The 13128-nt window shown below is 39.7% G+C and overlaps 3 protein-coding genes across 3 annotated transcripts; all 3 read left to right on the top strand.

The window, feature by feature from the left end:
* The first annotated feature begins 203 nt into the window (after positions 1 to 203).
* On the top strand, positions 204 to 788 carry LOC143888680 (uncharacterized). Its single transcript, XM_077393109.1, has one exon. The coding sequence runs from the start codon at positions 204 to 206 to the stop codon at positions 786 to 788; it is 585 nt and encodes a 194-aa protein (XP_077249224.1).
* A 2971-nt stretch (positions 789 to 3759) lies between these two features.
* LOC143887768 (pathogenesis-related protein PR-4-like) lies at positions 3760 to 5893 on the top strand. The gene is made up of 2 exons (XM_077391944.1): positions 3760 to 4305; positions 5585 to 5893. The coding sequence occupies exons 1-2, from the start codon at positions 3898 to 3900 to the stop codon at positions 5753 to 5755; spliced, it is 579 nt and encodes a 192-aa protein (XP_077248059.1). The 5' UTR covers positions 3760 to 3897; the 3' UTR covers positions 5756 to 5893.
* A 5181-nt stretch (positions 5894 to 11074) lies between these two features.
* LOC143887143 (pathogenesis-related protein PR-4-like) lies at positions 11075 to 12865 on the top strand. Its single transcript, XM_077391249.1, has 2 exons — positions 11075 to 11547; positions 12534 to 12865. The coding sequence occupies exons 1-2, from the start codon at positions 11209 to 11211 to the stop codon at positions 12702 to 12704; spliced, it is 510 nt and encodes a 169-aa protein (XP_077247364.1). The 5' UTR covers positions 11075 to 11208; the 3' UTR covers positions 12705 to 12865.
* The last annotated feature ends 263 nt before the right edge of the window (positions 12866 to 13128 follow it).

Below are 13128 nucleotides of genomic sequence, written 5' to 3'. Positions count from 1 at the left end.
ATTTCTCGTAGGATGCGATATGCTACATCATTGGGGATGGCGAAGGCATTAATTTCTGGACCCAACCTTGGCACCCAAATGGATCAATCATTTCCCAATACCCTGAAGGTGGAGACCTACGAGCTATCCCCCCCCCCCCCCCCCCCCCCCCCCAAGCATCAGTTGACCTCATTTTCAAAGATGGAACATGGGACCCAATTGTGATGCATCGCTTTCCTGGCTTATCTGCTATTCTTGGAAAATCACTCAGCATACCTGGCACCTCTAATCAGATCATCTGGAAACCTTCCTCTGATGGCACCTTCTCTCTAAAAAGTGCTTGGGACATTCTCCGACCAAAACATCCTAAAGCTCCATGGGCTTCTTCAATTTGGTTTTCAGGGCATATCCCAAAGCAGAGCGTCACCTCTTGGCAAGCCCTTCTCCATGACTTCTCATGCCCTCTGTGCTCCACTGAATCTGAGAGTATCAATCACCTTTTCTTCCGTTGCTCCTTTCTGCATGGATTTGGATCTCTATACTGTGGAGATTCTCCATCCGGAGAAAACCTCTTAGAACTGTCTGCTGAAGAAGAATGGATCAGGCTCAAATTCAAAGGAAGAGACCAACTTGCAAAGGCCATTAGAATTGCATTCACGACAGCCATCTATCACATTTGGGTAGAGAGAAATGTCAGAATTCATGAAACAAACGCAGAAACACAAGCAGAAAATTCTGGCAGACATAATTCTCATTATCAGATCAAGGTGCATTTATCTCAAACTCAATGCTTGCCCCAACCTGAGTAATTCAAAGCTTGCAAAAGAATTTCAGCTCCCTCTCTTTCAGAAAAAAACAAATTACCCAAACTTGCACCTGGATTCCCCCCCGCCCCCTGCCAATTCAAACTAAATACTGATGCATCACTTTCATCAACTGAAGGAGGTATTGGAGGGCTCATCAGGCACTGTGATGGGCATACCCTTGCTGCTTTCTCAGTAATTGTCCCCTCTGCCTCCATCCAAGAGCTGGAGCTGGAAGCAATATCTCATGGAATTATGTTAGCAAAAGACCTACATATCTCCAACATCTGGGTAGAGTCCGATTGGCCATCATTGGCCTCAGCAAAGGTCCCTGGAAAAAGAAACCTCTGATAGCAGCTGCTATATCTTCAATAGTTTTTTTCCTTGTCCATTTCCTTGCCTCTCCCCCCCCCCAAAGCTCCTTTAAATTGTAGCTGATGATTTCTCTGCGATGTCCAATGATAGAATCTTTAATGTGGCCTCTTCTTGAAGTCGTCATCTTCTGTAATCTTCTTTTTCATCAATATATCTGGTTGGGGCCACCTAACCCCAAATTACCGATGAAAAAAAAAAAAAAAAACTAATATAGCTTGTGATCTGTGAACTAGAACGTAAAATGTAAAATGTTTGTTCAGAATCACGGAAATAGCTTGTGATCTGTGAGCTAGAACTTAAAATGACAGTAAGCACTTGTGATCTCTATTGTCGTATTTGGCACAACCTCCTCAGCAATGTATATCTGATTGTATCTGGAATATCCGTCCATAAATGACATGATCTTGTTTCTAGCCTTTCTGTCAATTAAGAGGTTGGTGAGCGGCATGGTCTTTGGAAGTCGCAAAAGACTAGAAATGGCTTGAATCGACAATGCGTCAAACCCGACGACCCATATGAAATGTAGTTGCTCAATCACAGATGTGATCTGTTGATGCTGAAACTCAAACTAAGGCCTAGTGTTGCCATGCATGTTGCCTTCGCCACTTGCCATGTGTTGTTGAACCTAAGTGCACATTTTCATGATTAGTAGAATTCTGCTATCTCTTGTGCTTTTACTGTCTTCTTATTGCTCCCCTTGTTTTTGACCTTCAATTTGTTAATATTCTTTCTGAATTTGAGCTTAAGCTCAAGTGCAGAATATTGAGCTCTAGCTGCTTGCTGGGGAGTTTCTTATTATCTCAAGTGTCTGCAATAGTTTCTGTGGCTAGAATACGACTCTTTTCAGCGTGTTACTTCTAAGTTACAGGCCTTATTACAACTGAACCCAAATTACTTTTAGTGGTTTCTCATTTTAGACTCGAAATTGAAAGATTAATCTAATTTTCGTCTTCACAAGAGCCTTCTTGAAGCTCATCATTTACTGGTTCTGAAACCAGTCTTGTTACTTCATTTGATATTCTTCCAATAGGCTGAGAGCTGCTTGCTAAGGCCCTGTTTGTTTAAGATTATGAAAACCGACTGTGACTGCCAAACTGATTATTGGACTCAAATTTAAACACAATTTTGCGTCCAATAATCTGTTTGGCATTCACAATCTGTTTTCATAATCTTAAACGAACAGGACCTACAGATTCAATCGTAATTGGAGAGATAGCAATGATTCGAAGAACTTTTTACATTACACTATTTCGGAAACCCAAAAACTCAATAACACTACATCAGTCGCCCCCCCCCCCCACCCCCCACCACCACACACACACACACACACCCCCACGCCCATGCAGGCGCGCGCACACACACACAAGTATCTTTGTTTGAGAGGGTTATTTTGAGAAGTGAATTAGATAGAGAGGGAAGAGATAAGCTCGAATTTATTTCAAATGTAAGGCTGTTGGAAAATACGAGTTGCCTCATTTTGACCTTTGACCCACACTTTTTTACGTTTCCTCTCATAAGCCGCCTTGCTTGCTCTCTTCGTTTTTATTTATTTGCAACAAACTTTGTTCTTTCCATCTTTCATTCTTTCTAGAGGAGAAATTAAATGATGAAAGGGGGACAAACTTGTATTCATTATCTCACCCTTGATATCTGATCCAACAGCAGCCCACTTTTTAAGATGTTAGGCGGTTACAAGAACTTATCTGACTAGTTCAAAGGAGTTATGCTAGGAAAATCAGTAATAATACAAAAGAAATTATGAATTATTTTGCTAATTTATGATGGAGCTTCTCTATGACTTGTTTGTCATAGTTCAATTTTTCTTTTAAATCTAGCTAATAAATGGGTTCCAATTCTTCTTAGCTGTTTTTTGAGCAAAATTGGCAAAGAAAATGGGTTCCCATGTGAGCCAAGTCTCTCTGCAGGTCAAAGGGATTTGCTGGGCACCATGGTAGACAATGGCGGAGCCAGGATTTATACATAAGGGGGGCAGGTTATACATAAGGCTGGGCCCAATTGAGTTGGGCCTATTAAGGAGTTTGCCCCCATTATGCTACATGCAGCTCCGCCCCTATGGCAGAAGGCATTACGTGGTCCGGCTGTTGCATGACAAAGCAGCCCCATAGACTCAGATTTTTTCTTATTCATTTAATTCATCTGAGGTGGCTGCTCTCTCTTGCAACATCCGGTCCGCAAAATTCCATGTGCAATGGTCCCTAGCAAATCCCTGTTTAAAAATTTAACACTGAAGGGAAATGATATTAGCACAATCATGTTTTTAATAGGAGCACAAACGCAGCTTGTCTTTTCTTTTCTTATTGGCTTGTGAGAGTTTTTTGAGAAGTGTAATAATCTTTTGACAGGTATTTAAAAGTTTAAATAATAAAAGAGAAGATGGGTTAGTGAAATTATTAAAACATATATGCTTGAGCTGATATCATTTCCCTTATTATCCATTGTTATTCCATTTCCCAAGTCCCACTTTGAAAGTCTTTTTGTTTATTTACGTTTATTTGTGTACATATCTGTAGGGATAAACGTAGGTCGATTTCCATCCGTGCACGGCATTTCTTGCAATTTCAAGAGAAAAAAGAGGGTTACTTGAACTAATTTTCCATCTCTTCACCATGTTTTCCACGAGAGACCAAGTCTCTAGGTCAATCCAAGGCATTTTGGTAATTTGGCAAACAGAACTCCTCTATAAATTATAGTTCTTGACTATCTAACAAGAAAACAAGCAATGGGGTGTTTGAATCTTTTCATGGTGTTCTTGGTCTGCCTCGCGGCGGCCGCCGAGGCTCAGCAGTGCGGGCGGCAAGCCGGAGATCAGACATGCGCCGGAAACCTCTGTTGCAGCCAATATGGATACTGTGGCACGACCGACGACTACTGTTTGCCTTCCAATAATTGTCAAAGCAATTGCAAATCTGGTGGTGGTAGTGGTGGTGGTGAAAGTGCTTCTAATGTGCGCGCCACATATAATTTCTATAATCCCGAGCAGAACGGATGGGATTTGAATGCAGTTAGTGCTTACTGTTCGACGTGGGACGCCGACAAGCCCCTTGCATGGCGAAGCAAGTATGGCTGGACTGCCTTTTGTGGCCCCGTAGGACCTACCGGCCAGGCTTCTTGTGGCAGATGCTTGAGGGTAAGATCACAAAATAGTTGTCCTTAGTTTTGCCACAAATATCATTCTTGGGGATTTCTGGGTGAGGGAAAATCTCGGGATAAATTAATTAATTTTTTTTTATTTTGGGTTTATACCGGAAAAAAATAGAATAAAATTATTTTAAAATATTTAAATTAAGAAAATTATGAAATAAAAAATATCGTGATATTGTTGCGGTTAATGAAACTATCACTATAATTTTTTAAATTCTTGGGATTATTACAGGATTTTATCATTTTATCAAATATTGTGATAAAATCGCTATATTTTGAAAATATCAAAGATATTTGTAATAGAGGTCCTTAGTACAAGTGTCTAACATACACCGACTAAACAGTGTATGTACAATGCACAAACTGGATAGCATGGCCTAATGGTGATCACTCATCAATGGAGCCCACCACTAGACCCATATGGTCATCACCATATCATCTCCTTGTTTCCGGTGGTGGGGTCAGTAATCTGTATCTGTCGTGCCGTGATCATTTGATAGTGAATATGGTGTATACACCATATAATCTGTCTATGTACCGTCTTCATCTGTTTGTGAATAAGGTGCATACACCATCTAATCTGTCTATGCACGGTGTTCATCTGATGGCGAATAAGGTGAATACAACATTTAATCAGTCTATGTTCTATACACTGGATAATCTCTCTGCCAAGCAACTTACTATTTCAGGGTTGCCTTCGGAAGTTAGGCTACACCAACAAGTGTTTAAAAAGTTGGACTCAGCTGAGTTGCTGATTGAAGCATTCAACTTTTCATTAATTTGGTCCAAGTCAAAGATGTTTTTAATTGACTCCGTAAGGCAGAACTTGAACTTGGAAAAACCCAAACTTGGACTACAAATCAACCAAGATTAAATTTAGTTGACCTGTGAAGTCGATGATTAACTAGAGGAGTTTTTAAATAAGCAATTAAACAGCCCCACATGACCATAAAGCGAATTGAACCTATTCCTTATAAGAGTTAATTAGGAGTATCATCAAAATACGTATGCGTGGGGCCGACCAATACATGTACAGTGTAGAGAAATTATATCATGAAAGTGCGTACAAACACGTACTCATCATCCCATCCTTGATATTTGATCCAACAGCTTGAGAAGCTGCTGTTGGATCAAATATAAAGGGTGGTACTTCCATCGTACCACCTTTATGTGTTTGTACTCCCTTTCATCATATAATTTTTGGTAGAGTGTATGCAAGTAGTATTATAGGACCAAGAACTAACTAAGCTTCTTGTGATACCTAGGTAACGAATGTGGCAACTGGCGCTCAGGCAACGGTCAGGATCGTGGATCAGTGTAGCAACGGAGGATTAGATTTGGATGATGGCGTGTTCAGGCAGCTGGATACCGATGGGAGTGGCAACGCACAAGGCCATCTTATCGTCAACTATCAGTTCATCGACTGTGGCGACTGATCATTTGCATACCATCTGATCTATTTGTGTTCTTTGATAAATAAGACTAGTTATAATAAGAATGCTTGAATGCAAATAAACATGTCAATCTTGTCATTGACTATTTTCCAGTAATTTCAAGATGGGTTTCCATAACCAATTAAATTATTACAAAAAAATTTCAATGGAAACTCTCAAAACTCAATCCAAAAGATCGTTTTATTAACTGAAAGGATGATTTATTTCTATGGACAGAACCAAAAACACCATGAGTTTCTCTTCCTTTTCATTTCTAAACGTAAGGGGGAGTGAGTCTGGAGAGACAAGTTGTGATGGGAGTGTTTCCCTATTGTACAAACTCTAAATGAGCCTCCCACGTTCCTCCTCATGCACCTTCTGCGCACAGAGGTAGTAGGGTGCTACCTTGCTAGTGGTGTTTTTTCGCTCAAGATCATATGAAAACACTATAAAGTTCTGAAAGCGAGAAGCCGTACCTCTATTCGTGTGTGGAAGATCGATTCGGTGGATGTGGATCGAGAAGATGAATCGTCCATCTGCAAAAGTGAATTGCCTACCCTTTTTTATCCACTGCATGTTCAACCGTGAGTCTAATGGGGCTCTCTTCCAATCAGATACTAGAGATTGTACACATTGAACTGTTGCCAGAGAGTGAGATCTCATGGCTTTCATAGGCTTCCCTAAAACCTTCATATTGCCTGCCCTTTTCGTTCTTTGTTGCATGACCTTTTCATTGACCCAATTCAATCTCTTTTAACCTTTTTTTTTCATATAGTGATTGTTGCATAGGAAAAGGTGGGATTGTAATCATTCTAAAAATGACCTGGGTCTATACCCCTTCTTGCAAAAGGAACCGAGCTTGAAGACAAACTCTTTTCTAAGGGAAAGTTGACATAGGGCGGGTCTCAGCCAAAGAGTATGGGCAATTAATATTCGGTGTGGGGGAGATTTTTCTCTTTAATCACTCAATATGCAATAAAGTGCGTTTTAGTGTACAAATAATCAGTCGTATGCCCTTCCAAATGTAGAATAGTTTCTGCCCAGGAACTTATGAGCAATGACCTTAGTAAAGTTCATCCAATTCTGAGCCTTGGTGTTGACTGTCCTTCCAGAAAAGCAGACCTTTTCTCTGTTTATCGTTTCACATTTCTGTCCAAGCATCTGTGGTCTTGGCAGTTCAAAACTTGTAGTTCATAACTGCTGATTAGAATCAAAACCGGATTTGAACACCAGTTCAAAAGCCGTCCATACTTCAGAACTGTTCTAACTAGCATAAAATATTGACACCCATCCTTGCGAAGTCCAATCCAATCCTGTCGAGTGCCCAATCAGCAGAAGTTCGCTACAGTTGGAATAACTTCTTGGGTCTGTTTCAAAACAGTGAAGAGCTAAATGCTCATTTGATTCCCGTTGATTGTGACATAACAAATATGCAGTTCGCGTGTTGATCTGCTTCTTGTCTAGAAATGACGAAGTGAGTGTCTGCTGATTTTCAGACTCTTTTTGTGTTGGCAAATAACAGTAAATATTCATACTCAATTCGAGTGCGGTGAAGTTCCTTCTAAAAAAAGTTTTAAAATTGTTCTACTTCAGTCCTTATAATCAGTTTCTTGCTCGTAGATAACCAATTGCTGATGCCTACTGGTTGGATTGCTCTAGCTACAATTGACACTTGTTTCTTGTGTCAAATTTGAACTTCTTTATTTCATTACTTATAATCTGTTCTTTACTTCTTTGGACTTGCTGATGATCTTCTTGTTTTGCTTCTGAGACACAAGTGAGTTTTTTCCCAACTCATCGCTACATCAAGGTTCGACTAAACCCGAACCCGACAGGTTCAACCCGATTTTGGGTCGGGTTGAGTTGGCATTTCCTCGGAACGGGTTGGGTTGGGGTTGGGAAAAGCCATCCCAATTTAATTTCGGGTTGGATTGGGGTTGAGGCCTTGGCAACCCGACCCGAACCTGACCTCCGTCCTCTAATTATATCTTGATTTTCTTTGTATTATTCTATTTTTTTGTTTGGCCCAACTTGAACCTGACCAACCCTACCTGATATCGGGTTAGATGGATTGGGTTAGGGTTGAGAGATTTATAGGTGGGTTAGGTTAGGGTTGGGCATCCTCAACCCAAAGCTCTATCTCGGGTTGGGTTAGGGTTGGCCTCAACCCGATCCAACCCGACACGAGTTGCACCCCTATCTGACCGAGGTTAAAGTCAATAAAACAATGTCCGGTAATTTGAAATTTTTTAGACAGCATTTACTCAAATCTGACCGAGGATTTAAACTCCTTAATGGAAAACAATCCATTTACTCAACATTTAGTCTGGTCTAAGTAAGAAATGACGAGGTAACATTTTAATTGAGCTTGAGAGCTAAAGAATCCTAAGACCATCTTTGATCAAGCCATAAGAATCAAACAACATTTAGTCCAATTTGTGGATTGGTTTGATCAGGCATTTTAGTCAAACCTGAGAAATAGACTAACCTGAGAAATTGAATCGATTGGGGGACACTTAGTCAAGAATTAACTGATAAAATAGGCATGTACTGTCCTAAGAATTGAATTATTCTGGGGCAGCCCATCCCCTGTGGTAACCCACCAAATTAAAGTCCAGATCAACGTACTAGGTATTTCAAGGGGGGGGGGGAATGAATTGTGATTTCTGAATTCCTTTTTTTTCTTTGTTTATTAGGGTTATTTTGGGAAGAGAATTAGATAAAAAGATGGAAGAGATAAGCTCAAATTTATTTCAAAAGTACGGCCACTGGATGGTACGAGTTGCCTCATTTTGAACATTGACCCTTTTACGTTGCTTCTAAGCGTTTCCACCTTTATTTTTGGGGCACAACATATTTAGGCTGTGGGCCATCTAATGGACGGTTTGGATCATCCTATGGTAAGGGACATACCGTACATTTTAATAAAGTGATGAGTGCGATGATCAAAATACGGTAGTGGTGATATCATTTCCTAGGGCTCTGTTCACTTGCCTTCTTGAGAAAAGAAAGGAGAAGAAAGTAAGCCAAATTTTTCCGTGATTGGACATGATTTGACATTTTCCGCCGTTCACTTGTTTTCTCGGAAAAGCGGAATTACACAGGTGGAAAATATAAATAATGACGTTGAAAACCAACTTTCTTGCACTTTCCCTCTAAATTTTCTCACTAAAAGGATGGGGAAATCACTTTCCTAAGAAAACCACTTTGCCAGCATACTTTCTTTTCCTTTCTCAGCCAAGTGAACAACGGAATTTTCTCACAAAAGGAATTTTCTCATAGTTTCTTTTTCTTTCTTTTCCAGTTTTCCACGTCATATTCTCTTCTTTTCTTTTATTTTCCTGCAGCTAGAAAACAAGTGAACAAAGCCTAGGAGAATTGGAACCCATTTTTCTCAAAGGAGGATGGTTTGAATTAGTGATTGGGGCGTGCAAAAAGATGAGGGATGAGCATCATAGTCGTCAGGGTTGAATTTGACTTCCAACAAAATGATCAAAATATCCTTAATGCAAGGGTTAGTTAACCAAATAATAGTTATGGATCTTCAGAAAACACAAATACAAAATATGTAGTAGATGTTTGGATCAATTTTTGAGCACCCTCCAACACCACACTAATCAGGAGAGACTTTCATTGGATTCTCTTTTGTTTGGATAGGTAAGTTGGGATTGAACCTAAGACCTGGGTGTTTGATTGAGATACAATGTCTCAACCACTTGAACTATAGGCCTAGACCATTGAGGGTGGCTGAGGTCACCCAGCACGAACTCATAGAAAGCCTAGAGAATAGCCTACCCACAAGACATGTCGTAGTTCTGAGGAGTAGTTATGGTTAAACTTCAACATCAGTTCGTACGCATCGATACAAGTGTCAAACCAATCCAACATTTGGCCCCCTTCCTTGACCAATTTAAGAAATTGGAGCATCCCTATGGAAATTTTACACTGGTGATCACCCAACTTTTGATTTAGACTAATCATAATAGCTAGACTGTTAGAACAGTGATACTGTGATAGCCCTAGCCCTAGGGATGATAGAATTTCCTAGAAATCAAATCTATGAAATAAGGGCATTTCCAATTTATGTTTAATTATTTTGATTACCAAGATACAACCCCATTTTCAAAGTTCTTTTCACTTCAAAATTTCCCCTTCTATAGCAATTCTGATTGTAATTAATTAGAATTGTTAATTTAGTAAAAACCAAGAGATGATTCCATGCCCCCGTTTACAACTCAAAGGAAGATCTCACCAGCAAGATCAAATCGACAGAAAAAGTCAATAGTTCTTAGCTAGACCTTAAAGATGGAACTGAAAATTTTGATCCAAGGTTTAGGATATGATGCAAAACATGTTGGGACCAACGACAATAGGTTGGACTTTCTGGTCATCCAACATATCACAAATGGGGCCAAGGATATCTCATAATATCCTACCAAATTTTTATTAAACACAGGCTCAAATCAGATGGTTTAATTTAGAGAGAAAACCACATTTAAAAATGAATTCCGTGTGGAAAATAAAGAAGGTGGTGAAAAAGACCCATCATTTTGTCATTTTTTCGATGTTTTGTTATTTTTTCATCTTATGGTGATTCGTGCTCTCCTCCTTGTACTCTTGTGCACGTGTCACTAGAAGCTCGGTGAATATTCCTAGCAGCGGGGCGCATGAAATTTACATGCACCGGCGTTAACCAAATAAACGCCGGTAATTATATCATTTAGTGACTTTTTTTTGGAACGTTGGTAAAAGAACGCCGCGCTGAAGGTGAACTTTCTTGTAGTGCTCCCATCTTTTTTTTACAAAATGCCCGTTTTGGTAGTAGGCTTCTAAAATGATATCCCCACTACTGTATTTTGATGATCGCACTCCTCACTTTATAGATCGAAGGGTTAGAATCAAACTATATATGGAAATTTTTTTAGGGGGCACAACCTATTTAGGCTGTGGCCCAATACATCTAATGGACGGTTTGGATCATCCTATGGTGCGGGCCATATACCTTTTAGTAAAAAGAGGAGTGCGATCATCAAAATACGGTAGCGTGATATCATTTCCCCAACAAAAGCGTTTCTAGTTACTCGCCAAAAGGCCAAGTGTGCCGAATTTGGAGTCCACCAAATTGACTAAAATACCCGTAATTTGGTCTAAACTAAATCTTCGATTTGTAATTAATACCTAGGATCTTTAGCCACTCTGCCACGGAAGTCCTGCTTTTTTGGTAGTTCGACATGGTAGGGTCTTTCCATCTTTATATAGTACCACATCTGACATCTTTTTGCAGAGCAACATTAAGAGAAAAAATTTAAAAGAGGGGAGTGTTACTTGAACTAATTTTTCAACCTTACATAGTTACATGTCAATCCAAGGGCATTTTGGTAATCTCACAAACAAAACTCCTCTATGAATTGAGTCTTAACCTCTGGTTTGAGTACGTTCTATCAAATAAACAAGCAATGGGGTTTTTGAATCTTTCTATGATGTTCTTGCTCTGCCTCGCGGGGGCTGCCCAGGCACAGCAGTGCGGGCGGCAAGCCGGAGGTCATACATGCGCCGGTGGTGGTAGTGGTGGTGGTGGTGCGGTTGATGGTGGTGATCAAAGTGCGTCTAATGTGCGCGCCACATATAATTTCTATAATCCCGAGCAGAATGGATGGAATTTGAGAGCTGTTAGCGCTTACTGTTCGACGTGGGACGCCGACAAGCCCCTCGCATGGCGAAGCAAGTATGGCTGGACTGCCTTCTGTGGCCCTGTTGGATCGCGCGGCCAGGCCTCTTGTGGTAGATGCTTGAGGGTAAGATCACAAAATAGCTGTCCTTACTTATGTCACAATTATCGTTCTTGGTAATTCTTAAGGAAAAATCTCGGGATAAATTTTTTTATTTATTATTTTTTTGGGTTTATAAAGGGAAAAAATGGAGTAAAATTATTTTAAAAATATAAATTAAGCAAAATACGAAATAAAAATTATCGTGATATTATCACGGTAAATGAAAATATCGCTATATTTTTACATTCTCGGGATTATTTATGGATTTTATCGTTTATCAAAATATCGTGATAAAATCGTTATATTTTGAAAATATCGGAGATATTTCTGACAAAGGTCAGTACAAGCATCTTACATACACTGATTAAACCGTGTATGCGCAATGCACAAACTGGATAACATGGCCTAATGGTGATAATTCATCAGACACTGGAGCCCACCCCAAGACCCACATGGTGGTCACCATATCATCATCTCCTTGTTCGAGGTGGTGGAGCCAGTAATCTTTCTCCATCATGCCGTATTCATCTGATGGTGAATAAGGTGCATACACCATTTAATCTGTCCATGTGCTATACACTGCATAATTTCTCTGCCAATTAAGCAACATACTATTTCAAGGTTGCCTTAGGCAGCTAGGCTAAGTTAGCAAGTGTTTAAAAATTTGGAATCAGTGGAGTTGCTAATTGAAGCATTCAACTTTTCATTAATTTGGTACAAGTCAAAGGCATTTTTAATTGACTTTGTAGGGAAAAACTCAAACTTGAACGAGAAATCAACCAAGATTAAACTTAATTAGTGGACTCACAAGTTGATTATTAGCTCGGGGAGTTTTTAAATAGGAAATTAAACTGCCCTACATGACCACAAAGAGAATTGAACCTATCTTTTATAAGAGTTAACTAGGACTATCATCAAAATGGGTGTGCGTGGGGCCGACCATACATGTAAAGTGTATGCAAGTAAGTATGACAGGAGCCAGAACTAACTATGCTTCTGATGATACCCAGGTAACAAATGTGGCAACTGGCACTCAGGCGACGGTTAGGATCGTGGATCAGTGTAGCAACGGAGGATTAGATTTGGATGATGGCGTGTTCAGGAAGCTGGATACTGATGGGAGAGGCAACGCGCAAGGCCATCTTATCGTCAACTATCAGTTCATCAACTGCGGCGACTGATCATTAGCATACCATCTGATTCATTGGTGTTCTTTACTCAAAATACTCTTGTTATAATTAATAGTAATAATAAGGATGCTTGAATGCAAATAAACATGTCAAACTTGACATTGATTATTTTCCAGTAATTTCAAGATTGGTTCCTATAACCAATTAATTTATCGCAGTAAGGTGCTAGTGGCACTCTTTGGCACAAGATCATATGAAAATAATAGCGGAGATTAACACTCTGGTCATTCCAGACCCCTTCTACCATCTTTCTAAATTTTACAAATTGCTCTCGTTCTTTCCAAGCCTTTGTTTTCTCTCCGGTTATTATTTTTCTGCGGAAACAAAAACTAGTTTCTCAAAGGCTTGTAAAAATCCTGTTGGTGCAAAAATCCTACACTCAACTTCTACAAGGGAAAATATCTCTTGATTGAAG

Source organism: Tasmannia lanceolata, unplaced genomic scaffold, assembly GCF_043159265.1.
Source record: "Tasmannia lanceolata isolate RefF3 unplaced genomic scaffold, GAP_Taslan_0.1 ptg000012l, whole genome shotgun sequence".
Lineage (NCBI taxonomy): Eukaryota > Viridiplantae > Streptophyta > Magnoliopsida > Canellales > Winteraceae > Tasmannia > Tasmannia lanceolata.
The sequence above is the reverse complement of the archived record's forward strand: the minus strand, read 5'-3'. Positions and strand labels throughout refer to the sequence as shown.

Bases quoted from the DNA above. Each gene is read 5' to 3' on its own strand.
- LOC143888680 (XM_077393109.1), top strand. From the start codon at position 204: ATGCATCGCTTTCCTGGCTTATCTGCTATTCTTGGAAAATCACTCAGC.
- LOC143887768 (XM_077391944.1), top strand. From the start codon at position 3,898: ATGGGGTGTTTGAATCTTTTCATGGTGTTCTTGGTCTGCCTCGCGGCG. The intron at 4,306-5,584 runs GTAAGATCACAA...TGTGATACCTAG, and splicing joins CTTGTGGCAGATGCTTGAGG to GTAACGAATGTGGCAACTGG.
- LOC143887143 (XM_077391249.1), top strand. From the start codon at position 11,209: ATGGGGTTTTTGAATCTTTCTATGATGTTCTTGCTCTGCCTCGCGGGG. The intron at 11,548-12,533 runs GTAAGATCACAA...GATGATACCCAG, and splicing joins CTTGTGGTAGATGCTTGAGG to GTAACAAATGTGGCAACTGG.